Source organism: Agelaius tricolor, unplaced genomic scaffold, assembly GCF_023055355.1.
Source record: "Agelaius tricolor isolate 1412-34295 unplaced genomic scaffold, bAgeTri1.0.p SCAF_4, whole genome shotgun sequence".
In the NCBI taxonomy this organism is placed as follows: Eukaryota; Metazoa; Chordata; class Aves; order Passeriformes; family Icteridae; genus Agelaius; species Agelaius tricolor.
In genome coordinates, this window is record NW_027269264.1 from 35,739,518 (window position 1) to 35,767,099 (window position 27,582).

Below are 27,582 nucleotides of genomic sequence, written 5' to 3' on the forward strand. Positions count from 1 at the left end.
GAAGGCAAACCTGAAGTTAATCCCCAACTGGTAGAAAAATGAGCAGAAATCAGAAACCTTTCACATTTGACAACTGAAAAGACATATCCCAAAACATTAATCTTTAATTGATGCATTATTAATTCTAAGGTTTTCTTTAAAGGAATTATCTTGGGAATGCCATCGATAGCATTAAATGATACTTATTTGAGTAACAACTGGTTTAGCCCTTTATTTATTTATTTATTTATTTGTATTTTACCTGAAAATGTATTTTCTTAGAGATGTTATAACCGCATTTCTGCATTATCAGTTCATTTTTTTCTCCTCTTTCCTGGATATATGGGCCAGGAAAAGGAACTTCCAGTCATCTATAATGGACAGTTTAATTCACATGTTTTACTTTGTCCACATAGAAAAATGCAATTTCTGGATCATTGAGGCATATGGATTATGAACAATACACTCCAAAAACTAGCTATCCAGACGGGGATATACTTACAAAAATTTTTTATGTCAAAGTCAGGATTTCACAACATAACACACTAATGCAAAATCCAGTAGCACCTGAAAGATTAAGGTAGCTGCTGCTATCACTTGCACAAACTTGAAAAAGATTAAAGGAAAAAAAAAAAAAAGAGTAATACATTCTCCAGAGAATAGCAAGTGTATTTCAAAATAAAGAACTGTGGGTTTAATTTCTTTTTTCTCCTTTTTTTTTTTTTTTGTTCTATTTCTGTATTTCTGTGAGGCTTATGGTAATTCTTTTGGTTTTTTTTTTTTTGTTTTTCTTGTTTCCTTTTTTTTTTTTTTCCCAAGACTGTAGTTGCCACGTAAATTTATACACAAAGTAACTGCTCTCCCCTCCAGTGCAAGTTCACGGTCATGTTTTCAGGCTATAGTACTGAACACTGTTTTCTTGTATACATATTCCCATAGTTTCATTAAAGATAGATACAATGTACAGTACTTGTCTCTGGGACAGTAATGTTTCAAATGGCAAAACCTTTATGTTAAAACAGAAGTGAAGAGGCTACAGTAGGTATAGCCACCTAAGTATGAACTTTTGATCACAATTTCTAAACACCTGCCTACTGTACATAAGCATTAAAAATAGTCTTAGACATAGGATTTTATTTATATGTGCACGTATGTCCACCTCATCCCATATTTATGTTTGGCAACTATTTGGGAATTCAAAGGTGCAGCCCTCAGTAACTGTATTGTTTAAAAAAAAAGAAATGAAGCTTATCTATTCTATGAGAAAAAGAAATTCTCAAATATCAATTTCCAATTTTAAATTTAATTTCAATAGGAAAATATTAAAAATGTGCACATCTAAATTTTTCCATGTTCTGTATATACATATGTGTGTGTACTTATACATAGAAATGCTCATGTACCACACATATTCACAAAATTTAAGTGGAAATATTTTGTCCACTATTTTTCCCACACATATGACATCATATCTTTAAAAATGTCAATAATAATATCATTAAAAATAATATTACATTTATTCCATCATTATGTTTTTTTTATTCTTTCTTCATCCTTATTATGTCCACTGAGCATTAACAGGCCGAATTCTCCTTGCACTTCCACGGATGTTATGCCAACGGAATGTTGCTGACATCACATCAAGGACACATCTGGTTTACAGCAGCACAAGTGACAGGAGAATCAGGCCCAAATATCCCCAGGAAAATTAAAAACTGGCTGTATCTGCTCATATGGACCTGATGAAGATATACACACTACTGTCTAAAATCCCCTGAATGATTAACATGTAGCTCACCACAAAATTTTCAACCAGTAGCACAATGAAACAAGCTCCCCCCACCCCTTTAATAAATGTGAGAAAATACCCTAAAAAATATGGAGAAAGCGTAAACATTGTGTATATTACATACCATATAATACATGACAGTTTCAACATTTAACCTAAGCCACTTCCCTGACTAGTCAGGGGAGACCTGATAAATTACCAGTTAAGGGAAAAGAAAAAGTTATTTTAGAAATAAAGCATGTCTTTCCAATATAAATGACAACCTGCGTGTATTATATGGTACATACACACAGTACATACATGAAAACAAACTTATCTTTTCTAGTTTTGAATATCAGAATCTAAGTGAAGAAAACTGTGTTCTACAAATTGAATAAGCAGCTAGATTTCATGTTTAACATTCAAATTAATTTGGGGAGCAAACAAAGGTTCGTGCATCTTTCAACTCTGAGGTTTGACATTCATTCATACATTTTAAAAAAGCCCTCTTCAGCATTACAAGCAATTTATGGCAAGAATGCACTGTGATGCAAGACACATGACAATTGGCTTACCTTTCAAGGAGTTGGGTTTTTTAAATAAATCTATTATATAAAGAAATATGTGTTTGCCAAAAGTCTGTTAAAATTACATCAAAACAACTTTAAAACCTGCTCACTAAGGATAATTCAATTCAATGTCTTGTTTTTAAACACTTAGTTCAGGATATTGCCTGGTGTAGTTTGGATAAAGATGTGATATGAAGACCCATAAAAGAGTAAACATGTCTTCAGTTCAATTTGCTATAACAACAAAACTTCAAGAAAAAACTTCTAGCCTTTTTGGCCAGACACGTTCAGTGTACAAACAATCCCTTGCGGTACCTCTGTGCTCTTAATGAATCTGTAACAGAACAGTGCTCCCTGTAAGCCATTATTCACAGAACCTCTACTTCATGTCACATTCTGAAAAAGTCTCTTGCAGAACAGATTAACAGCAAATTGAACATTCAATATAAGTATCAAGGCCAGAAACAAAAAACCGGCCATTCCTTGTTATGTGTGCAGGTCAAATTTAAACTGTTAAGTTTACATTTAAAATTCTCAGGGCAGTTTGGGCTTTTTATTTTTCCCTTGGGACTCACCTTCTATCACTGGTTGGCTTCAAAATTTAGTTAAGTGGAAGATACTATCTCACTGTAAGTACATGGAATTCATATGAAAAACTAAACCGTACATTGGACAATATTGTAGAACACCAAAGTAAGCTCCATAAAGAAATACGGTATCTTCCAGTATATATGTATAGCTCCAAAAAAAACCAAAAAACCAACCAGCCAACCAACCCCAAAAAAAACAAAAAAGAAGAAGTTTATACAAGCAATTATAGTAAATTTCTTTCAATTAAAGATGCAACTCTCTCTCATTCCTGGCAAGAATAAATTTGTTCCGGCACTGCTTCTCCACAGTGCAACATATCCTGAGAAATTATTAAGAACAAAATACAGGGCTGTCATCACTAAGTTCTTGCACAAAACACAGTATTTAAATATCTTAAATAAAACAGCCAATAACCTATATTGTATCTGTCACAAAATGGGGTGTGTCCTGGGACACTGCTAATTCTTCCATCACTGATAATTAGAAAAGGATTGCATTCAATTATTGTTAATGTTTTTCAAAATATCTGTGGCCAATAATGTAAAAGGAGGTAATTTTTAATTCAAGTTTTTTTTGTTAGTTATTTTTTTCTTAAACTGGCTACAAGCTAAGTTCTAAATTTTACATTGAATTACAAGTCAAATTTAAAACAATCCCTCTCAGAGGAGCATTTTCTAATTTTGTGCAACTTTGATGCAGAGCCCAACACAGTCCTATGAAGAGAGACAGTGCATCTTTAAGCTGATTGGCACTGAAATCCCATTTTCTTTAACTGCACTCTATTAGCTTGGCCAAGTTATCTCGTAATTCTGTTAGTTCAAATATTTTTCCATCAAGAATTTCTAAAAGTGTCTTCAAGTTATTGCGAAAAGCTTCTTGCTCATTCTGACTTTTCTCCAGACGTTGCTCTAGATCAGACAGCTGTCCTTCCAGGTCTTTGTTTCGAATTTCTACTTCCTTCAGAGAAAATACACAACATGTTAATGTGTTGTCTGCAAACACAAAGCAGTCTAATGTCCTCTTGGTGGTCATGTACTATTTTTGTCAACTGCTTTTTAAAATAGTATGTAAACCTTTCCAGTTTTCAGTATGTCAAAACCAGAACCTGAATTGTTACTAAGATTGCATATGTATTGCCACTTCCTCCATTTCTCCACAATTATCTGAAGGACTGAAACTTTTGGAGAGGAACAAACTCAACCAGTGAACAAATGATACACTTATTCAAGTGTGTTATCACTTCTATCATTCAGAAATGTACTGCCTAATGAAAACACCTTCTCAGAGTTTACTTACATTCAAGTATGCCCTGATTTAGACTACATTATTTGGTAAAGGACACGGTTCTCTATCAAAAGTTCTCATGCAAAACCCCATCCAGAACGCTGCTTTAGAGACAGAGGAGCACCACTTTATTTCCATCCTGTATATGGGCTTTGCACTCTGAAAATTAAGACAGGAACATGGCTGGGCCCAAGCAGAGGTCAAGGTGACTGTGACAAATGTAAACCAGGAGGTGCAAGCTGCACATGGTGCCTTGCTGCACAGCACCCACCTGTGGAGCAGGGATACTGGGAGAGCCACCACTGCTGCACAGATCTGCCCTTCCCATGCAGTGCGGGAAAGATGGAGCAGCAGCATGTGGGACACAGCCCAGGGGGTCTGACCCTGAGCAAGCTCAGCTCTCACTCACAAGGAGAAGCCCTTGGCATCCACCCCTGGGACTCCTCACAGCTCCAGCTTGCACCTGTTGGGAGACAGTGCCAACTGCTCTGCCCTGTGCAAGACAGGTGCCCTCTCTTCAATCAAATCACAAATGAACCAGTCACCTAGGTCTGGAATAGCATATTGTTCTTTGTTCGATTCATTGCCCACCTAATAAATTTATGCTAAGTTTTGTAATTTCAGTTACAAAAATAATTTTCAAAGGCAGCACAGAGGCAGTGTGTTTAGTCTACCATACACCCTGTAGAGCATCTCTGGAAAAGTGCATAGTGAATTCATAGTATGTATGGTAACATGTTTTTCAACACCTCCTCCCTTTACAGTGGTTTTGTGCCACAAAGCTTTAACAGGCCTCCTCTGAGATTTTACTACAACTGCTTTTACAAATAGGAAGGGAGATCTGGCAGCAGACAATGATCACAGCATGAGCAACTCCTCTTTCAGCCCTCCAACTCTCTCACTGGTTTTGGTGTGATTCTTCTGTCTCCCTCAAGGCTAAGAAATATATTCATGTTTACATTGGACAGATCTCAGCTACCCACAGAAAACAACCTGACCTGTACAGAAAATATATTGGGTCATTCAAGAGTAACAGGTATGTAATGCCAGCCCTGTATCAAAGCCTGAGAAAGGTACCCACTTGCAAGGGGTCTGGCAGCACTATTGATTGGGTGCTGCATCCCTGGCCAAGGGGGGATGGGGTGACATGGCCAATGCTCAGTTTCAGCTCCCAGCCTCTGCAGCACCCCAGAGTTCTGGCCCCCCAGCAGCGCTGCAGGACATTCACTGCTTCATAGCTGTGGCTGCTTGCAGAGCCAAGGGTTACCTCCCAGCCAAGCTGAAGGCCTCCCCTACTTCTTGTTTGCAAATGAGCAAGTAAAAAACTATGGAGTTTTGGGCACCAGTCTTGAACAGCCAGCACACCTGAGAACAGGAATTACCCCTTACTGCCAGGCTTAAGAGAAGAATTAATTTGTGTAGCACTGAACAATTTAGTTGCCAAAGCACTAAAAGAAGCTAACTGGATAGTGCACTTGCAGAAATTATACAAATAAAATGCAAACATGCTTATATATTGAATGGCTACTCCACTGCAGCTACAAATGAAGACAACTGGGTATAACCCAGTAATACCATGTAAAGACTCTTCTTCATTTGGTCTACTCCTGCCTTCCAGGCTAAGCACTTACAAGTACTACCTGGTGTAGTGATTGCACATGTTCAATACCCTCCAAGGGCCAAGTGATTACAGTATAGGGCATAAAAGTGAAATCCAAGGTCCTCTCAGCTTTGCCAGAGTGACACAGCCCTTTCTTTAGCTCACAGAAAACTGATTGCTGTTTTTCAGTATTTGCCCATCCTGTCATTGCTTCTCCCCCAGTCACCAAATCTGTGTGCTCTAGGAAGTCTTCTTGCCACTGCTCTAACCTCAATGATAATTCATTCCTGCAAGCAGGCAAGCCAGTGATGAAATAGATCACTTTGGGACAAATCTATAGATACTTATATGGCTTTACATTGTAATATCTGGGCTTGACTAGAGCATTCTGTTGGCCTGTATCTAGCACTGAAGAACACCCTTCAGGCCCTTCTCACACATTTTTAATAAAATATGCCAGAAGATACTGCTTTTAATTTCTGGAAAATGCTACTTCTTAAATTTACATTTGACCCTTATGCATATATACCCTAAATTAGTATTAATGCTTTCTGCAATGTTATTGCATTGTAAGTTCATGTCCAGCTCATGTGCAGTTTCCTGTTTCAAATCAGTCAACCACAAAACTTGCTTCTTGATTGGAAGAAGTGGATTACATGTAATGTAATCTATTCCCCTAACTGTGCCATTTCCCTTTACTGGCAGCTGATCTCATCCAACAACAAATTTACTCTTTGATACATTCAGGCCCTTTTTAGAATGTGTTTTGCACTTGGATTTTTTACCTTTGGTTTTATAAGCTCTTCTTTCATCAGATGTAATCATTTCTCATACTGTTTTGTCTTACAGAAAAATTAAATCATTACTAGTTATGTTTATTGTTCACTCTGTAACAATCTTTTGCAGAATTCAGTGCAAGGATTGGAATAAAATATTCAAATGATACACAACAGCAACATTTAGGAATCAGCCATATTAATAAAGATATTCTGACCTACTGTGAGAGTCATGCTCATCATGACTCACTGATATGACTTCTCTACATTACAAACGGAATTAGGACCCCGATACTTAACCTTCATGATAACATATTGTTCTTCATTAGAGTTTTCCAATGATTGATATCTAATCAATTCCTGATATGCATCTGTCAGAAATGCAGTACACCTTGAAATACTAATTTCTTTGTATAGCATTTTTCATAGAGGATTTTTACCAAAATTTTTTAAAGTTACATAATCCACTTGCAAAGCACAAGAGGGGAAAAAAAAGCACAAGAACAAAGAGTGAGAGAAACAGATACAAACCCTGGAGAGAATCAGTCTGAAAATAAATGATGACTCAGGTAAGTGAACATACATGAGACAGTGTGAAGCTACAGCAGAGAATGTGACAGATGTAGGATGAAGTGGCTCAGAAAACACCAGTATAATCAAAGCAAGACAATTACAGCAAAGACTCAAGATCTTTTTCCTGGGCAGGATCAGGACAGTAATTAAGTTTAAGCTTAATAAAGGCACCTTTTAACTCAGATCCTAAATGATCCTTTAAATTTACTTGAATAAAACCATACAGAGCCATTTCCAGAAACACATCACTTACAATGTGTCACATGGACGTATATACAAAATATATCCATTTAGTGATTAAACAATCACAGAATCATAAAATGGATTAGGTTAGAAGGACCCTTAAAACAACACAACAAAGGGTTTCAAACCTTTGTCATGGGCAGGAACCCTCTCCTCTAGATAAGGTTGCTCAAAGTGCCATCCAAGCTAGCCTTGGACATTTCCAGGGATGGGGCATCCATAACTTTTTCGGGTAACCTGAAGCAGTGCTTCACCACCATCACCAAGTAGAATTTCGTCCTAGTATCTAATCTGAACCCACAGTCTTTCAGTTTGAAGACATTACTCCTTGTCCTATCACTGCAGTTCCTGATGAAGAGTCCCTCCCTGGCTCCCTGTAGGCCACTGTCAGATACTCTAAAGTTGCTGACAGTAACCTCTCCATGCAACCTTCTCTTCTCCAGGCTGAACAGCCCAAATGTTCTCAGCCTCTCTTCATGGGGGAGGTGCTCCAGTCCTCTTATCAGGCCTTATCGTGGCCTCCTCTGTACTCACTCCAGCAGGTCCATCTGTGCTGGGAGCCCAGCCCTGCAGGTGGGGTCTCAGCAGGGCAGGGCAGAGGGGCAGAATCCCCTCCCTGGCCCTGCTGCCCACCCTGCTCTGGATGCAGCCCAGGACACGTGTGGCTCTCTGGGCTGGGAGCACACACTGCTGGTTAGTGTTGAATTTTTCATCTACCATCACCCCCAAGTCCTTCTGGGCAGGGCTGCCCTCAATCACTTATACATAAATATACCAAAATGGAACTACTGACTTTATAAGGTAAAATTTTAATAAAAATTTACCATTTTCTAATCTTTCATCTCTTACTAGTCTCATAATTCTGCTTGCTAAGGATAATTCTGGCTCACTGCTACTTTTCATGTGATCTTACAATGAAACTACTGCATTTGCTATTGCTAGAACAATTTCCAACTCTCTTTACAATTACAATGTTATATTACAATGTCTCTTTTTAGTCTCACATAAATGCCTTTTCAGATGAAAACTTGTAGATTTAGCCTAAAACCAGCAACAGTTTTTGGAACAGGGAAGGTCAGTGTACTCAAAACACTCTTTAAACACTGTTCAAAGTAATAACATACTTTGTACAAACAAGTTGATGTAAGAATGGGGAAAATGAATGAACTCATTTTGATCTTTAGTGTTTTATTCTGCAGGTTAAAATTTGATTCATGGAGGTTCCAATTCATGTCACACATTTCAAAGAATAGCTGCCTAATGACTTCTAAGCTATGGCTGTGACCTGAAGGGGCTTGCTTTCAGCACGCTAAGCCATAGAACCAAGAGAATTCCCTTTCAGCACTTTAGGGTTGGAGTTATTTAATGCCTGAGTTTCCAGCTCTTTCAAAACTCAGAAAGCTGAACCCAGAGTGTAATCCACATAAGCTTTTGGTCATTCCAGAGGCAGGTGTGACAAGGAATGTGGCTATGCAGGCTGGTCAGTGCAGCAACAGACTGGAAAGAGCTCAGATGGAGCACGGGAGGATATAATGAGAGAACATGAATTCCAGCAGCCTCAGCTACCTGGGATTACACACAGTAAGAAACAACTGCTAAGAAACAATAAAAACACAATGTTTCTAAATAATTCCAAGAAAATGTAGAAAGTGTGGGTTTAAAGCCTGTACTACACAAGAGCATTTTAACCCTTACTTTCTCAGGACATATTAAAAAACTGAACACAAACTCCTCCCAGGCTGATGATACACAGACAGACCATTTCAGTGGCATGCAAAAACTATGGGAAGACAGTGCTATGAAAATGGACCAGAACTGTCCAGGACATGTATCAGGGAAGGAAGTTTGCTAACCTGAGAGTACTCTGTGGACATGTAAAAACAATGTGGATGTGTTTCCTCAGATAAAAATAGCAATTTAGAGCAGGTAGAAATTTTGATACAAATCCCTAAGGGTCATCCCAACCCAGCACTTTCAGGGCAGTCTAACCTACACATTCATCTGGCACATTCAGTAAATATAGCACAAGTTGCACATGTGAACTGCTCATTTGCTGATAAATTAAGATGATGCACTTTCTCTAAATTAAGATGATGCACTACAGCTCACCTGTAACTTCTGGGTCAGAGAATCCCTCTGCGCCTGGAGCTCTCTGGCATTTTCAATTTCTTGTTTCAATCCTTCTATTTCCTAAGGGAGAAGAAACAACCCTGCTAGCAATGTGTTACCTGGCTTGGCCTCAGTGCTGGTAATCTGGCTCCTGCTTCTTCTTCCGAGAAAGTCATTGCAACAATACCAAAACTGCCAGTTGGCTACTGCCCATCAGAGAACATGATGTGTAAGCCCTGCTTCCAATACTTCCGAATCACAGCCCCAAACCAGCAACTCCAGTGTCAATAAACAACAATAGACAAAAGCATTTTCATTTGTAAAAGTCCAAGTTTTCTTTTCCCCCTGAAGAGATACGAAATAATTTTTGCCCAAAAAATTAAGAAAACAAATTTTTTAATTAATTAATTAATTAATTAATTTAAAAAATGTAATTAAAAACAAATTAATACTTTATATTCTATCAGAATCTACTCTTCCCCATTTTTTCAAGGAAAAAAAATCCAATTTTCAAATGTAAACTGCTTATTATGTCACCAGCAGCAGGGCTGAACATCAAAAAACTGCATGTTTTGATTGACTTCTGTAAAAAGAGAATCTAAAAGAAATGGCATCTTTAATTTAGCAATTAGAAAACAATAAGGTATAAAATAAATATAGATGAAATAATGAACAGAAGAGAAACCTGTTCTTAGTTTACTTCCAGAGACAAGAATAGAAACAGTGAACAAAACTAAAAGGTATCAAACTTAAAACTAGTAAGTACTCTTGTCCAGATAGGCATATTCACCTCCCAGAACTCCTTTTGGCAGGATTTTTTTGCAGCCAACAACTCAGCATAATCAAAAGAAATGGGCAACAAAATGGGAAACATTACCAAGCTGAGCCTAATCTATTAAATGGGAAGGAGTTTGGAAAAGGCTTCATTCCATTTTGAGAGTATATTCTGTAATGACTGTGCCTCTCCTGCATCCTCCTTGGAAACACCTCACAGCACTGAGGGAAGGCTTGGCAAGACACACTGCCCCTCCAAGTACACACGCCAGTGCCCACAGTCTCTTACACGGGGCAAATAATTCTTCCTGTGCAGCTGCTTCCATCTCCTTTTTCCATCCATAAAGGGGTGATTCTTGATCCTTCTGTGGCACAGATATGCTTTCCTCTAGGACATATGCCAATGCAGGTGTTACTCCAATTCCTTTTATTTACTTGCTGCTGATCCAGGCCAAGGCACATGGCACAGTAAATACCAAGTTTCAGGCTGGGGGTTTGGCATGTTTTTAAGGAAATTGATCTTATGGAACTGATTTTATGGACCATAAAGGTCAGCTCTATTAACAGAGCCTGAAAAAGAGACTGGCTGGACAAAGGCATTGAACTATTACTTGTCTCAAACTCTATTCTCCAGAAAAACAGAAAGCATGCCTACAACAGCTTCCTTTCTTAGTGAATCTGGACTGCATCACTGTGATTATTGCCCTGTGGAAACCACTTATGACTTACTTTTGCAAACAGAAATGTTTGGCAAAAGCAAACAGGAAAACATGATAGTTTTCTTGTTGCTATCCAGATACCCAGCTCTATATTGGGCTAATGTAATTATATAAAAAAAAATACTAACAATTCAAAAAAGTTGAAAAAGAATTTACTTTGTAACATCAATAGCAAATAATTCAGTATCTAGCCATCACAAGCTTAATATTGAAAGGTTTTAGAAATTATGTAATAGAAAAGCCAAAAACAAATGTTAGCAGATACCTCTTCTTTTTTCTTCAGTGTAGACTCTAATTCCTGTATTGTCTGGTTTAATTCTGTCTTATGAGTATGGACTGCATTGGCTTGACTGCTCACACACTCCAGCTCAGTCACCTGTTGAAATAAGTAGCAGAAACACATACAGAATTAATTTCAATATATTCAAGGTACTATTATTTCTTTGCATCAAAGCTGCCTTTGAAATACACCCTAACTTCTGGATGACTTCTGTTGATTAAAATGGTGAAGGTGTTCTTATAAAGTTGGCATAATGTTCCGTTATATATCATTATGTAAGTTGTTGCTGTGAATTCCTGGAAACAAATTCATTTGTTATATGCTGAGAAGAACGCTAATTAAAACTTATACTAATTATCAAAAGTTTTAACAAAGTTCTGAATTACCACTTCAAACACAGTAATGCCTTGATGACTAAACACAGATCTGTCTGTCTAACTAACCTCTCCATCTGACACTTAATCTTCTACCACCTTACTAAGTCACAATGTTCACACACTTCCTAGAAAGCCAATTAACATTTCACAGCATCACTCGGCATCAACAGTGCAATAGCAGACACTCAGCCAGCAAAGTACAGCTGCCAGCTTCTAACTTTCCCTACTAATGGAGCTCATCTCTCAGTCACAAAGGCAACAGCTAATGTCACAATTTGGATCTGCTCAGTTCCCCTTTTATTAGCAGACAGCAAGCATGTTCCATCTGCCCTTGATTATGTTAAGATACCTGGCAGTGGTATGCACTTTTGTTTTATTTCATAATCAAAATGATGCTAATATTCTGCCACTCACAGATAAACAGTTTTAAAAAACAGCTGCTGCATCAAAGAAACAAAATCCATGCAGCTAGAGCCTATGCAGAAAAATCTCGTTTATGTACCTCTCACATTTCAGGTCAGAATATTAGAGAACTTTCACACCACATGTCTGCCTGCATGTGTGCACTAAAACATTTTTGTTTAATAACTAAAACCTAATAATGAATTTCTCTCCATAAGTTATAAGCCTGTCAATCCTAATATAAAGTTTTCAACAGAGCTGCATGGCATGCCTACAAATCTGGCCATGAAACTCCTTTGAACAAAATGCTAGTTAATTCTGCAACAAAAACCTTTAACACTCAATTTAACATTCTTAGAGAGGCAGCTATAAGGCTGAGGGCAGATATTTTCCAAGACAATTTAATTTCTTAGGTAAAATAGTATCTCAGGGAATCAAGGTTGCTCCTTTCCAGCACCAATGTCCCCTAGCTAATAAAGCCACTGTGATACCAGCAATTTCAAACTCTGAATTATTTGTAGGCTCAAAAGGTAGACTACTGAATCAAGTCTAAGGGAAGCCAAGATGAAACACAAGGAAATTTAAACAATTTCTCCTGTCTGAATCACAGACCACAAACCTCTCCTCTGCAATAGCCATGATGAATCTAGGCTCTTCTGCTGGAAAGCTATTGGTTAGACATTTCTTCACATGAGATTTGTAATGGAGAGAACTGAGATTGGAACAAATTCTTGGCAGGGGGTAAAGGGAATGAGGGAGTAGGATATAGCTTGGTAAGGCAACATTCCCTTCCACCCTAAAGAACTTTCTTATTTGCTGGTATTGTCCCAAAAGGAATACCAGGCTCATGACAAGACAAAAAAAAATTTAAAAAAAGACTTATTTGCTTCATTTTATTACATGCTACTGAGCATTACAACTGAAGTCTTAGATGATTTTCTCAATTACACATATCTATCTGTATTTAGATTCTTATAATACTGTTACAGTGTTCACCACTGCAATTACACAAACAAGAACTGGAACACATCAATGAGGACAAACCTATGTCTGTACAGTGTCTGACCTAACATCTAGAGGGAGCAAGAATCAGAAAGGCACAGAGCAATTTAGACTGGAAAGGGACTGGTGGACATCTGGTCAAGGCCTCCTGGTCAAAACAGGGCAAATTTTGAGGTCACATTTGCTTGCTCAGGGTCTTGCCCAGTCAAGAATCCTCCACTATTCAAGCAGAACTGTGACAGTTCTGACATTGCAGGTTTATGAAGAGCTCTAGCTCCCTCCTAAGTTTTGCTGGAACTGTCAAACTCATTCACCCCTTTCACCTTCAGCTCTTCTCATGTTTAACTTTTCAAACATTTCCAAGCTTTCCTGCTGAGATGTTGAATAGTAACTTCCAAGAAGACAATCTCTCTTCAAAAGCTGTTGCACTCAGCAAGACCCACCGGCCCTCAGCAAGCACCAGCACAGAATGCTCACTTACACAAAACCTCATCTGGAGAGATGAAAGTAAGCCCAATCCCCAAACTACCTCTGCCCTAGAACCTCATGCCTTGAAGCATGCCTGCAGAGGTCTCTTGTCCTGCGACTAAGGAAGCACCTGGACTCCCCCTGTTCTCCATATGGTTTCCTCTTGGCTGGTACAGAGGATGTATGTATTGGTGCAAGCTGGGAATCCAAGGGGTGATGAATCAAAGTGTTGGATGAAATGTTACATTCTAACTTGCATCTATTATTGCTAGTTAAACACACCTCCTGCAGCAGCCCTGCCAGGTGCACAGCTCATGTGAATACGCCCAAGTACACTCTGGTCCACGTTAACTCAACACATTTATTGAAATTGCTTAAGCAAACACAGATGATTATTCTTAAGCAGAGCAGGCTGTGCTCACACAAACTTTCTTGCCAACAGAAGCAACTGCTCTCAGAGGGACAATTAATTGCCAGCACTAAAAGGGCTGTGATGTCTTACTCTAGCCCAGCTTTTCTCTGGGCAAACATCCATCTCTTACTGATTATGCAAGAAAATAATGTTCAACTGTTTTGTTTACTGTTGATTGAAAACTCAGTAAGCTGGGAAGAAAAAGAACAAACCCAATTAAAAAATTGGGTTATTTTAATCAATCTTATTTAAATGCCCATTTCTACAGAGATCTGAAAAGATGTCAAATATTTTCAGGTTTTTATCTTCTTGAATGTACCTATAAAGATGAAAAACATACTGTGACCCTTTCAAAAAGATCTGTATAGTAAGGGCTGAAAAAGGATGTGATATAAAGAATATGCAATTGAAAACAGAAGTAACAAAAGATAAAGCTCTAGGCAAAAAATCTGCATAGCATATACTTGTCCTGTTTTTTGTCTCAAATTGCATTTAATTTTCTCATGATCAGTGGTCCAAAGATCATTACAAGTAACTGTTAATGCATTATGCACAGAAGGGGGCATAAAAGGAAGTTAAAGTGCTTTAGCTTGACCCTCCCAAAAGCTATTATCAGGGACACTCCTCATTCAGTGTTTCAGGTTTAAAAGCAAAGCTCAATCAATCCTTCAAACCTTTGCACAGCAGTATCAAGCAATGTACCCGTGATTACACCTCATTTTGAGTACAGAATTCAGACTGAAAGAACAATCTTTGAACAGTAACTGGCTAAACAAAGTCCTGCTATTGTGCTACCCTAAGACTGCACTGACTTGCATATCTGAAAACGTCAATAACTCTGGCTTTGTATTTGAGACTAAAAAAGAAAAAAGTTACTGTTCCTAGCCTCTGTTTCTTTATTTTGCATTTATTATCCAGGTAAGGATTACGTGTAAGGAAAATATTCTGAAAAGGCTTTTTAGTGACTGGTGTGCAAACTCTTCTAGGATGTGGATGGTGTTATACTCAACTGCCTACTTCAGTGTGGAATACATCAGCCGAAGTAGGACAGCAAAGCAACTTCTTCTGGCAGACCCTAGACCCTCCTAGCAGTGGCCATTGTAGAGTTTTCTGGAGATTTTAGTCTAGGTTCAACAACCAATAAATGCAGAAGGATTCCGGGAAGAGATTTTCATTGCAGCAGAGGGCAAGCACATTGGGCTGCTGGGAAGACTGGAGGAGTGAGGCTTCAGGCACACACTACAACAAGGAGTAACAGCCTTGGTGTGAACTTAAGACAGTGACTGCCTAAAGCTTCAGAAAACTGGAAAGACAATCAAGAAAATAATGACCACAGAAAGTTACTTTGCAAGTGAAGACTTCAGGTAGACAGAAGAAAAGAAGTGGAATGGCACAAATATTTTGAGTGGTGACCTGCCCCAGGCAATTATTGACTAAATGATTCTGTGCTGTGTTTGCTCCAGCTGGAATAATTTTTTCAAACCACTTTCTTGAGATGAATTGTAAGTTCAGTACCAACAGATCATGCAATTCCTTCTCACCTACATACAGAAATTATTCCAACTTCTACAGAAAGGCAAATCAAGACACATTAGACACAGAATCCATCTAGAACACAGAATTTGTCACACAACTGTAGAATAATTCAGGTTGGAGAAGACCCTTAAGATCATTGTGTCCAACAGTTAACCCAGCACTGCCAAGTCTACCACTAAGCCACATCTCCAAGTACCACATTTACACATCTCTCAAATACCTCCAAGGATAGTGACTACACCACTTCCCTGGACATCCTGTTCCAACGCTTGACAGCCCTTTCTGTGAATTTTTTCCTACTAACTAAACTGGCACAACTCAAGGACATTTCCTCTGGTCCTCTTGCTTGTTACTTGGGTGAAGAGACCAACCCCCACCTACAGCCTCCTTTCAGGCAGTTGTAGAGAATGATTAAGGCCCCTCTGAGTCTCCTTTTCTCCAGGCTAAACACCCACAAATTCCTCAGTTGCTCCTCACAGGACTTGTGCTCCAGACCCTTCACCAACTCCACTGCCTTTCTTTGGACTCATTCCAGCACCAAAATGACCTTCCTGACCTAAGGGGCTCAGGATTCAAGATGTGGCCTCACCAGTGCCCAGCACAGGGGGCCAATCCCTGCCCTGGCCCTGCTGGCCACAGCATTGCTGATCCAGGCCAGGATGCCATTGGCCTTCTTGGCCACCTGGGCACAGCCTGGCTCATGTTCAGCTGCTGTCACCAGCACCCCCAGGGCCTTTCCAGCCACTCTGCCCCAGCCTGTGGAGCTGCCTGGGGTTGTTGTGACCCAAGGGCAGGACCCAGCACTGGGCCTTGTTGAACCTCACACCATTGGCCTCAGCCATGATCCAGCCTGCCCAGATCCCTCTGCAGAGCCTTCCTGCCCTCCAGCAGATCAGCACTCCCACCCAGCTTGGTGTCACCTGCAAACTGATTGAGGGTGCCCTCCATGAGATCATTGGTGAAGGTATTAAACAGGACTGGCCCCAGTACTGAGCCCTGGGGAACAGCACTGGTGACTGAACACCAGCTGGATGTAACTCCACTAACCACCACTCTCTGGGCCTGGCCATTCAAACACTTTTTAACCCATATTAGCAGCATATATTCAGGGTGGCTGTAGCCTTTTTTCTTTACCTGACACAACTAACTTGCTGTTTCTATATTGTATTTTTCTCCCTTTTATTTACTGTAGATGCAATATCCAAGATTTACTAGCCCAAGCTACAGTGCAGAACACATAGAGTGCTCTGAAGTCACACAGAGTGCTCATGCTAGACTGAATTGAAGTATTAATTACCTATTTTAACTGATTAAGTTACATCCCTAAAAGGATCGTAACTATGACTGTGACAGTATTGTTCCATCAATAATTGAAGATGAACTTCCCACAAATGAAAAAAGAGCCCTTTGCTTTCCATGAGGAGAAGAGAAATGCTATTTCATGGGTCAGCAAAACTGTGGTTAACTGCAAAAAGTTTCACATAATTTATGCAGAGAAAATGTCTCAGTTCTTAATGGTAGACAGTACTATGAAGCACAACAGCATGCAACAAGCTAATAATAAAAATTATTCCAGCATAGCTTTTAAGAATAAAAAATTCTGGGAAGACTTTTGGTGTTAAGAAATGTGAAAATGCAGAAAACAAGAAAAATTGATTTTTAAGGGTGATTCTGAAGGAACAAAAAGCACACAATGGTATTATTCATATAAATCACTTCTGACAGGAAATTAATTACTGTAGTTTTCCAAGATTTACCCATAGATAAAGCAATAACCTGGGGGTGAGTGTTGTGCACTACCAGCAATTTATTCCTTTTTTCAACAGAAAAAACAGAAGATTTTGCTGAAAAAGGACACATTTCTGTCTTTGAGCAGTTGATACCTTAAGCGATGGAAATACCAAAATGCTTTCCACAGTAGATGAAATAGGAATAACCTATCATCTGCTTGATTTTTGTGAAGAAAGCAATGAAACTCTAGTAGGAATCTTTGAAAATATAATAAGTCTACCAGAATTGATGATTTGACCTTCAGCCATGCATTATTATTTGCAATTGATATGGTAATACTAAATTCAAAGCACCTCCCTTTCCCTACAATCTAATTAGCAAATACTTTTTCCAGTCACCTGGCCAGTTCATGAAACACATGCAATGTAAACACTGTACAGATATCATCCTTCAGTCCTGAGGATCTAAATCCAGTAATTTTCTTATTCTCCTGCAGAGCTTTGGAATTATAGTATGTATTTAATTATGCAAGCTTTAACTATGTAAACATCTTGTCGCATGCCTCCACAAAGCATGTGTTTTATAATTTGTAGATACACTTTTCTTAGGATTTTCTAGAAATAAGATGGTGATGAGAGAGCATTTCTGTGAAAAATTATTTTATTAGCCAGAGTCAGAGTAGCCTAGTTGTTGGTTTGTTGAGGTTTTTTTCCAAATTATTATCTTGTATATGACACGTTCAGAGAAAGTAAATTCCCAGAAAAAAAAAAAAAAAAAAAAAACCCAAAAAAACCTAGCAAAACAGTCTTGGCTCCTAAATGCAAATCTTCTCAAAAAAAAAAAAAAAAAAAAAAGGCAAATTCACATTTTGATTCAAGGAACATAACCTGATACAGCTGCTCTGTCTGAAAAGAGATCATTGTTCTTGTAAAGTGTAATTATCAGCCAAGGGTTGAATCTTCATAAGTGCTAGGTGGATTATCTGTATTAGGGATCATGGACACAAAGAGAGATTAAAATATGTGCTGGGTTTCACAATTCTTCTTCTAAGAAATGCTCTGATAGCCTAAGGCTGACAACACATACCATTTCAAAAATTAGAAAGCACTTATGATGGCTGAAATGGATATTCTAGGGACTAAAATGTACATCTGAAAAAGAATTCCCAACATATTGTCTGAAATAAAATGCTTGGATTTTTTTCCATTGGTATCCCTAATGCCATGCAAAAAAGTGGTCAACTATTTTCATTGTAAAGAAGAAGTACAAAGCTGCTATCTAACCACATGAAAATTACAGTATCTTAAGGAGAAGATTTTACTTGGTAAACTTTTTTTTTCTTAATCAATCAAACCTAATTTATTCAAAGCTAAATTTGAATTGTTATGTAGGAGGGACACAGTCTTAAAGGGAGAATGACAAGAGATATACATCAAATGAAAAAGGTGAATTACCAGTAATTTTTTGGATCAGAACTCCATTCATAAATTTCTTGTTAGTATGTTTTCTGTCACATTCCTTCATATTTCCACTCTTAGATAAAGTTCTTCCTTGGGCATATAAAACCAAACAGTTTTCTACAGTCGTCACAGGGCTGCTAACAAGACTTGTCAGCAAATATGAAGTCCATGGCATGGGCTCCAACCCAGCAGATAAATTCATCACATTGCAATTGCATGTTCAAAAGTTAGTTTTGGCTATTCAAGTATCAATGTAGCTGATGGAAATGTGGAGGTGACTTCTAAAGGGTCTGCAAAGATTTTCTACAGATAATCTGAACAGATGATTTATACAGCACTCCATACTTCTTTTGAACTTTCACAATCCTTTTACAGACTGTTGTTCTCTTTAAGTGACATGGAAACAGTTCAATAAAATGACCATGTTTTTATTTTGGTATGCTCAGGCAATTTTTTAATATCCATTTTAAAAATTGTTTTAACAGTAGGAAAATCACGGTCCATTATTTGTCAGGTGATTTTAATAACTACATAAGATATCTCACATTTATTTCATTCATTGAATGAAAGAACACAATAGCCTAATTTTTATCTTATTTTATGGGAAATTTTTGAAAAATAACAAGCTAGAATTCAAGAGTTTACCTCTCTGTTTTTTCATGAGTACCCAGGAGCTTCATCACTTCCCTTCATCTCTTTTTATCTTAGGCTTCTTTTCCTGAAGATGAATGATATTCAAGGACTGCAGCTCATATTATTATGCACTGGTGTTATTACTTTGTGCTATTGCCCAGTGTCATAGGATGATTTACTTAGCAGATAGCGTGCATGAAAAAAAATTAATCATTTTCTTTTTTAACATGACAAAGACAGAACTTTGGGTTACTTTCCGTAATTTATATCATCATTCAATCCTTTCCTCTTTGTGGTACCAGGATTAATGTTAGGGCCCATGCTATTCTATTTGTCTGGAGCAGCTTACTTCAGGGTTTTTTCTTTCTGTTACTGAGCTGTTCTAAACTCATGAATCCCTTTTGATGTCAAAAAGCTATGCAAGGTGTGTAGGAGTGCTCATCAGCCCCATTTAAGGGAAATTTTTTGTTGTTTCTGAGCAGATTAGAGAAGGCTGAGAGCTCCAAGTTAAGCTTGTGACTGGGCATCACATTTTCCTAGAATTATTTCTTTGTATTTGAGAGGTAAAAATCCATACACCCATTTAGCAAACTTCTGAAAAATAAACTGTCTGATAAAATATCAAATACAGTGCTTCTGAATTAAGCCTAGAATGTATCAGGAGAAAGCACAACACTTTAATTTATTGAGAATGTTTCACTCAGCCACACTGAATCTGTATTATGCTTTATCTCAGCTCTAGGCATTATTAAGGCAGAGAACAAATGGAAGAAGGAAGATAAAAGCCTCAGGGAAAGCAAACAAATGTAGGTTAACACAAAAAACTGAACTGATAGATGAGTAAACCTTATACTTACTCAGAGTTGGCCAAAAAAGAAAAGTGGAATTATTTTAAAAGTGCAACCAAAATCAAAGAAAGAGAACCAACCTTAGACAGTTTCCTTAAGAGTGGAACTCTTATTCTCCATGCTTTTATCTCTACAAGAATTACTAGAAAAAAGAAGAACTATCTGAGACTTGTGGGAGACTGAAATTGTTAATGGGTCAGCATTGGCAAAATCACAGGAGGCCTTTTGCCCACTAGAGCAAACTGCAAAGAAGCAGCTGTTCATCATCTGACCACCAAAGACCACCCCTCCCCAAATACACCTACTAACTGGAATTTGGATTGTGACTGGAATTTAAGATAAAGGGGGTGCTATTGTCCAACCATTCCAGGTCTGGGGAGAAGAATGCATCCACAAGTAATACTGGAAGAGAGACTGGAATGCTAAAGTCTCAAACATTCAGGGGGCAATCTGCTGATGTGCAAAGTATCCACCCAAGTGCAGAGGGCTGCCTGGGCAGTATCAGGGACACTCACATGAGCCTGAAGGAGGCTCATCTCTGCTGATGGCCATTGAGCTAAACTGCACTGGCACAATAGGCCAGATGTAACAACAGTGAACCTGAGCATATAAAACTCATGAAATCTTTTGAGTTTTGTGGACTTTCCCCACCCCCGATGGACCAACATCTTCAATTCAAGCAACAGACACCAAAATTATACCAAGTCTCATTTCTGGAGCTAACAAGGGGGGTTGACTATAAATCTTTCCTTATTTGCCCTTTTTTCTCTTTCTTTTCCTCACACATTTTTAAGTGCTATTTTTATACTCTTATATTGCTATTTTGCTGCAGATAATAAGAACTAAAATGGCTACAATTGGCTGTTTGTCTTTCCAACCAAATTGTTTTAAAAGAAACTGTGTGTATATATATATACACATATGTTTACAGATACTGACTATTCAGTGTCATTTCACTCTAATCTGCCCCAAGAGATTTATTAACAAGAACATGGGTTACCCTTGTCTTCTAGAGCAGGATGTAATATAGACTTGATATATAATTTATACATTATCTCAGGTGAGATTGATTCCAGTTTGGGGAATATTTTTTGGATCAACTGCAGCTACAGGCTTACACAGAACAGATAAACTGCACAGAAAGACAGCACAAGACAGGGACTGAACACTGCTTGTTGCCACATGAGCTGTAACCAAAAGTCTCCAGATCTGCCATTTAAACAGCACATTTTTTATTTTTATAAGAAAGAAGCATCTGACTTGTAGTTTCTTTTCTTTTTTTGAAGTGAGGCACTAATTCAGTTTGAAAGATCAGTCTCCAGTCTCCATGCAGTTTAGAAGAGTTTTTGTATTGCACTGCACTGTATGGTAACAGATGGCGATTGAATTGTTTTTTTTAACTCTACATACATTTTTTTGCTTAGAGAGTTTAATTCATTGGGTTAGCTAAGTCTATATTTTTCTATAAGCAATTCCAACAGAGGGCAGTACTCCCAATGAACTCCCCTATTGTAATAAACTGGCATTCCCAGAGAGAGTTAGGAACAGAGTGTTTCCATATTCTTTGTGAAATATCAACAAGTCCTGAGGTCACAGGTTACAGAATCACCTAATAAAGGCATGTAAGTAATGATCAAAAGGGCACACCATAGATAATACCCTGTTATGGATTTTATGCTTCCTCAGAAATACAAATAACTGCAGGAAATTTGCTCAGAAAAAGTTAAGAAAAATCATCAACTATTAATGAATATAACCTCAAAGACTTGATTAATACCATTAAATGTAGTATCAAATAAAAACAAAATTAAATGCTAAAAACTCCTATATTCATTAATTTTATTTTCATTAATTTAATTTTTCAATAACAGATTTTAAATAAGACTTGACTGAGAGTGGGAGTAACATAAAAAAAATAAAGTGATCTTTGCCTGTTTTGTCTGGCTGAGTCTCCCAAGGCAGACACAGCTGCTGTTGTTGTGCATTACTTTTCTTTCTTAGGTAAGGATTTTACTGTCTCAGCTTTGTGTTGCAAAGCTGAGACAATACATTTTTTTTAGGAAGAATGCTACCTTATTATGTCCACATTTAGCAATGAGTTATTCACTATAAAGCCTATCTAGTGTTCAAATTCACCTGAACATTTGCACTGTAGTAACTTTAATAGAAGGCTGTAATTTAAATAATTTTATCAACTGTGACTGTTATCATCTATTCACAAACCTGGAGCACAGGCTACAACTCCCACTTTTCCAAATGAGAAGCTTAAATGAGATGACAGACAAAGAGGCAGTCTCCCTCTGTACAAACACACATTACAAGCTTCTGCTTCACTGGAACACTTCTGAAGCAAAGTTTTGTCAGCAACTGCCAATTTCTTGAACTGAAAGCACTTTGCAAAAATCACCAGTCTTAATTACATTTCATGTGTTTTGTCCAGTCAGCTATGGCACACAGAGTTACAGTCTGTTGGAAGTTGTTGGTTTTCCTATCAAATCCTTTGCCTGGGACTTCAGGAGTGTTGTCGGCAAGTCTGTCTAAGTGTAGGACATCCCAACAACCTGCCATTTCCCTAAGTTTCTTAAACTGCGGGGTATTCCTGTTTGTCTTTCACACAGGTTAGGTGTAGTCCACTGGATGAATACAGGAATATTCTTGGGACTACATGAACAGCCTCCAGTTAGACAAGTCCAGCATAGGTCTGAAAGATGGATTTTGCAGGACTTGGCTAGCTGTAATTGCCATATCTTATTTTCTATAGGTGACTACAGCATTCAAAACTGAGAGGTCTGCAATATTCACCCTTCTTTTTCAACATATTCATGACACCTGTTTTCATGCATAAAATTACAATGGTTTAGTTTGGTTTTTTTGCATTTTTTCCTTAAATAAGTGTCACAGAATCATAGAGTGGCCTGGATTGGGATGGACCTTAAAGATCATTTCAACCTCCCCTGCCATGGGCAGAGACACCTTCCACTAGACCAGATTGTTCAAAGCCCCATCCAACCTGACCTTGGACACTTGCAGAGATGGGGCATTCACAACTTCTCAGAGCAATCTGTTCCTGTGCCTTGCCATGCTCACGATAAAGAACACCTTTCTAATGTCTAATCTAAATCTACCACCTTTCAGTTTGAAGCCACTTCCCCTTGTCCTATAATACATGCCCTTGTAAATAGTACCACTCCAGTGTTAAGTACACCTCCATAATTTTTTCTAAGCTAACCTTTATTAACAAAAGTGATAAAGCTTCATCAAAGACATCTTTCCTTCACACATGTTACTCATGCCTTCACTTTGGAGAGGAATATGCCCTAAGCTATGACAAATTCATATGGATAAAGGTTGATAGACTATACAATAGAGAGAGTCATATGTGAAAAGAGAAGCAAAATTAGATATTGAATACTTGTTTTCATAACTTAGACTTCAACCTTGCATGTTATATTCCTTCCTCAAACATTGTCCTTCCTTCCCCCATTGTGAACTAACTTCTGGTTTACCAAATGATCTCTGCAAAATTTGTAATGCAGGAAACAGGACCCAGACCCTTCTGTATGAAAACAGGTGCAGATCTCTACTTGCATATAGTGACCTTGTGTTTGAGTTGTTCAGAGTCCTTCCTGTGCAAGGAGGAGGGCAAGCTCTTCATCTTTGTTATATGAGGGCATTACAATAAGGTTTCTTGAACTTAAAAATTCGATGCCAAGCTTCTGAGGGCTTAAATGCAGAAAGGACTGGACTTCAGTGCTATGGAGAATGTAATGAAACAGATGTGATGGTATCAAATAAAGAGTTAAAGCTGCCAAATAAGTCATAAGGTTTGATAACTTCTTGCAACAATAACCTTTGCGGAAAAAGAACTCCTACAAAGCAAGTAATTCCAACTGGAGGAAATGCTTTTAAGAAACCTGGAGGAAATGCTCTTAAGAAAATCATTAATTTCTGTCTCGAAGATTAAACCTGAAGCTGCAACAGTAAACTTGTTTTACTTGAAAATGAGTGAATACAGTCACCAGTTCCACCTCAAGGATCCTGGCCATTTGCTTTGACTTACCCGCTTATGAAGACGCTCTGCTTCCTCCTGATATGCAGCAAGTTGCTGTTTCCATTGTTTCACGTTGGCAGTGGACTCCAGCAGGGCTGCTGTGAGCTTAGCATTATTACCCTTGAGCGTGGCCAGTTCTGCCTCCCAATGCTTGCTGATTGTCGAACTGCACAGACAGAATGAGAATGGTCAGAACTCTCAAATCTCTTCCTTTATGCTTCTTAAATGAGTTATAAATTTTCTTTTAATATCCAGCAAAAAGAGAATTACACAAAAAATTATATAACTAACTAACTAAAGAATTATATAACTAACTGGATTCTCATTTAGTTGTTTTATTTGGTATATAATTATATACCAAATAAAACAAGTATATAATTATATACCAAATAAAACAACTAAATGAGAATCCAACTGCTCAAATCATCAAAACTATAAATTAAGAAAGTATAGGTAACACCATTATTGGAAAAAAAAATCTACCTTTCCCGTTCAACAGGGTATATTTATAATAACATGTTAAAGATCATGAAACCCACATAAGTTTCCCAAAAGCAACAGCCTGAAATTGGAGAATATTCATATGATTAGTCACTCTTTTAATATATGCACATTGAATGGAAGTGCTTTTTTAATCCACTACTTTATTAAATGTATTGTAGGAAAATATTTGTTATCAACTTGATTAAAGAGAGTTAATCACATGCTTTGGAAGTGCACCTTTGATGTCTTAATGTAAGTCTTCCATTTCTGAAATATACTTTATTAAACACCATATTTAATTTGTTCTTGCAAATTCAAAGACCTTGAATTTTATAATACTGTTAATATTTTTTCCTCACTAATATGAGCAAAGAGAGTAGAGATCAAATAGGATGGATATATTACTGCTTTACTTCAAAGTGGAAGCTGATGTTGAGGTTTACTGAAGCAGTCTATAGAGGAAAATTCCTGCTTACAATTTAGTTGCTCTCTTGGAAAATACAGGGTTTTAATTTTCACAGGTAGTTAGTTTGCCATCATCTGCAGACCATATCTTTACACTCAGTATGCAAGGGAAAAGTATCTCAGACATATCAGGTGAATGCATTATATGCATTATATGCAAATAGCTCATTAACATGTACTTGTATAATGCTAACAGCATGTGAGTTGCACACCTACATGGACAGTACATGCAGAAAATAATTTTTTTTTCATTAGCTCATTGCCTGAGGCATCAGTGAAAACCAAAAATCTGTAACTCTGACAAAAAAAATATTCTATGAAGAATTATTATATAATTACATATTTTAAATATATCTCTTAATATTATGAAATTAATTACTATTTTGAATGTAAGTTTACAGATTTATTTGAACTTTTTACACACGTATAATGAAATATTTTGCCATTATTCTGTCCAGTTGGTGTCTTTCTTCCACTTCCTGCATATGCAAAGTCCATCCCATCAAAGCATATTTCAAAAACATTATGACTCCTATAAATGCTCCTTGGGGGTTCAAAATTAATCATATACTGGGGAACATTCATTACCTCTTCAGACCATATTTCACTAAAATATTAGATCTGATTCTTCCATGGTACAGCATTTCCTTCCAAATAGTACTTTGTCTCCTTGAACAGGAATACAAGTTTCTCCAGAAAGTGCTCTAGCATTTAATGATACAACTAATTACAAGTTCACCACTGGAAATTTTAGATCTTAAAGGACTAAACTAAAATAGTTATGATCCTACTTCCTCAGGGGACACAGACTCACATATTCAACAAGATAAGCATGAATTTCTGTAACCATGTTCACTCTTCTGTTCCTCTAATCAGATTAAAGTTTCACTTATGGTAGCCCAGAATATAAGCAAACTGTATTAAAAGAATGCTCAAAATGTCTAGTTCATTAGTATATTCATACTCCTCTCCTGATGTTCTGATCCGACAATAGCCAATCCAGTAGTTTCATGCGAGTGAGTTCCATTTAGCAGTCCTGCAGGACTATTGGCTACTACTAGCTTCTAGGAAATTGTTTACACATGAGACCGATACTCTCTTACGAAATGTGCCTTACTACTCATCTTTGCCCTCAGAAGATATATGCACACAAACTGATGTAACACAGCTGTATCTCAGGCAAAGGCTGAGAACTGTCTGATCATTCGTTATCCAAAGAACTGAAAGGATTTTTTTTTAATCTATTAATGCATATATCTACAATGATACCCACTAATCCATGAAGGACCCAGAAGTCAGACTCTCAGGTAGAGATGAGCAATAATGTGAGGGTGATTTGTGGTGTGTATCACTTTCACCTTTGCCTGGTGCCCCTGCTACAGCGTCTCCCAAGAAAATAGCCAGAAGCTTTTAAGTTATTCCTTGTATAATGGAATGTCAGTATGAAATATGAAGCATGTATTTTCTATTACTGCTACGGTTACCCTAGTTCAAAAGCTGTAAGGTTTCTTTGGATCTGGTTATTCTTCAATTGCTTATTCTCAATAGGTATTATTTCTCAACTGTACTCTTTTTCCCTAAGAGACCCACATAGTTGGCAGGAACGTTCCTGTAGTAATACAGGTTTGACTTGCTTGTTGCATATACTGGGGTTCTTTTGCTACGAATAATTGTTACTGTATCTTCTACAGATTCTGCTACAGTGGCATAAAATGGAAACACTTTAGTTAAATCAGTCTAGTTCTGTATTTGGTAACATACAAAGACTTCCTAACTCTTTAGATTTATCCTTTCTTCTTAATGGATATCATACTGGGAAACACAGTCCCAAGGGTGTGGATTTTTTTGTTTCACAAAATAATAATTTGATTAAAATAGCCCTTAACCAGTCCTGGCAGTTTTGACCTTCTTTCCTCAAATACTTTCTTAAGAATTAAAAAAAAAAAAAAAAAAAAGAGAAAAGGGAAAATAAAAACAACAAAGAAGATAATGAAATTATGTTCCATTAGTTAAAACTGGATTTATATTAATTACTTTAGAACCAGATAAAAGCACACTTACAGCAGGCTGTTCTTAGGTTAGGCTGAAAATATCTGCTTCTGCCTAACTGAAGCTTGTATCTGTAGAGCTATTACTGGTTCAAATTTACCAACCCTTCCTGAGAAAACACTGGGAAACATATGATTCAGACACAATGAAATTGTCCCTTGGAGGAGGAGATGCTGAGACTAGCCCCTGTGAAAGTGAACACAGAGATCAAGAAGATGATGGACACATGGAAAGTCCAAAGGGGTCCCAGACACTGCTCAAGCATGTAGCTGGAATTTTGATGGTGGAACAGGTGCACTACAGTCCCTTGAGATAGGTACAGGAGAGCTGCACATACTTTCTCTCTACCTTTTACTTAATTACTGTCTGAAAGGCTTGCTGCTAAAAGGTATTGATTTTG

General features: G+C 37.7%; 1 protein-coding gene across 1 annotated transcript in view; it reads right to left on the bottom strand.

The window, feature by feature from the left end:
* Positions 1-1,262: 1,262 nt before the first annotated feature.
* Positions 1,263-27,582, bottom strand: part of HOMER1 (homer scaffold protein 1) — an 87,191-nt gene continuing 60,871 nt past the window's right edge. The window contains exons 6-9 of the mRNA XM_071425260.1: positions 24,195-24,351; positions 11,251-11,361; positions 9,493-9,573; positions 1,263-3,864 (exon numbers count right to left, since the gene is read on the bottom strand). Coding sequence (XP_071281361.1) covers positions 3,676-3,864; positions 9,493-9,573; positions 11,251-11,361; positions 24,195-24,351 — 538 coding nt within the window. The 3' untranslated portion in view covers positions 1,263-3,675. The remainder of the gene's footprint in view (positions 3,865-9,492; positions 9,574-11,250; positions 11,362-24,194; positions 24,352-27,582) is intronic.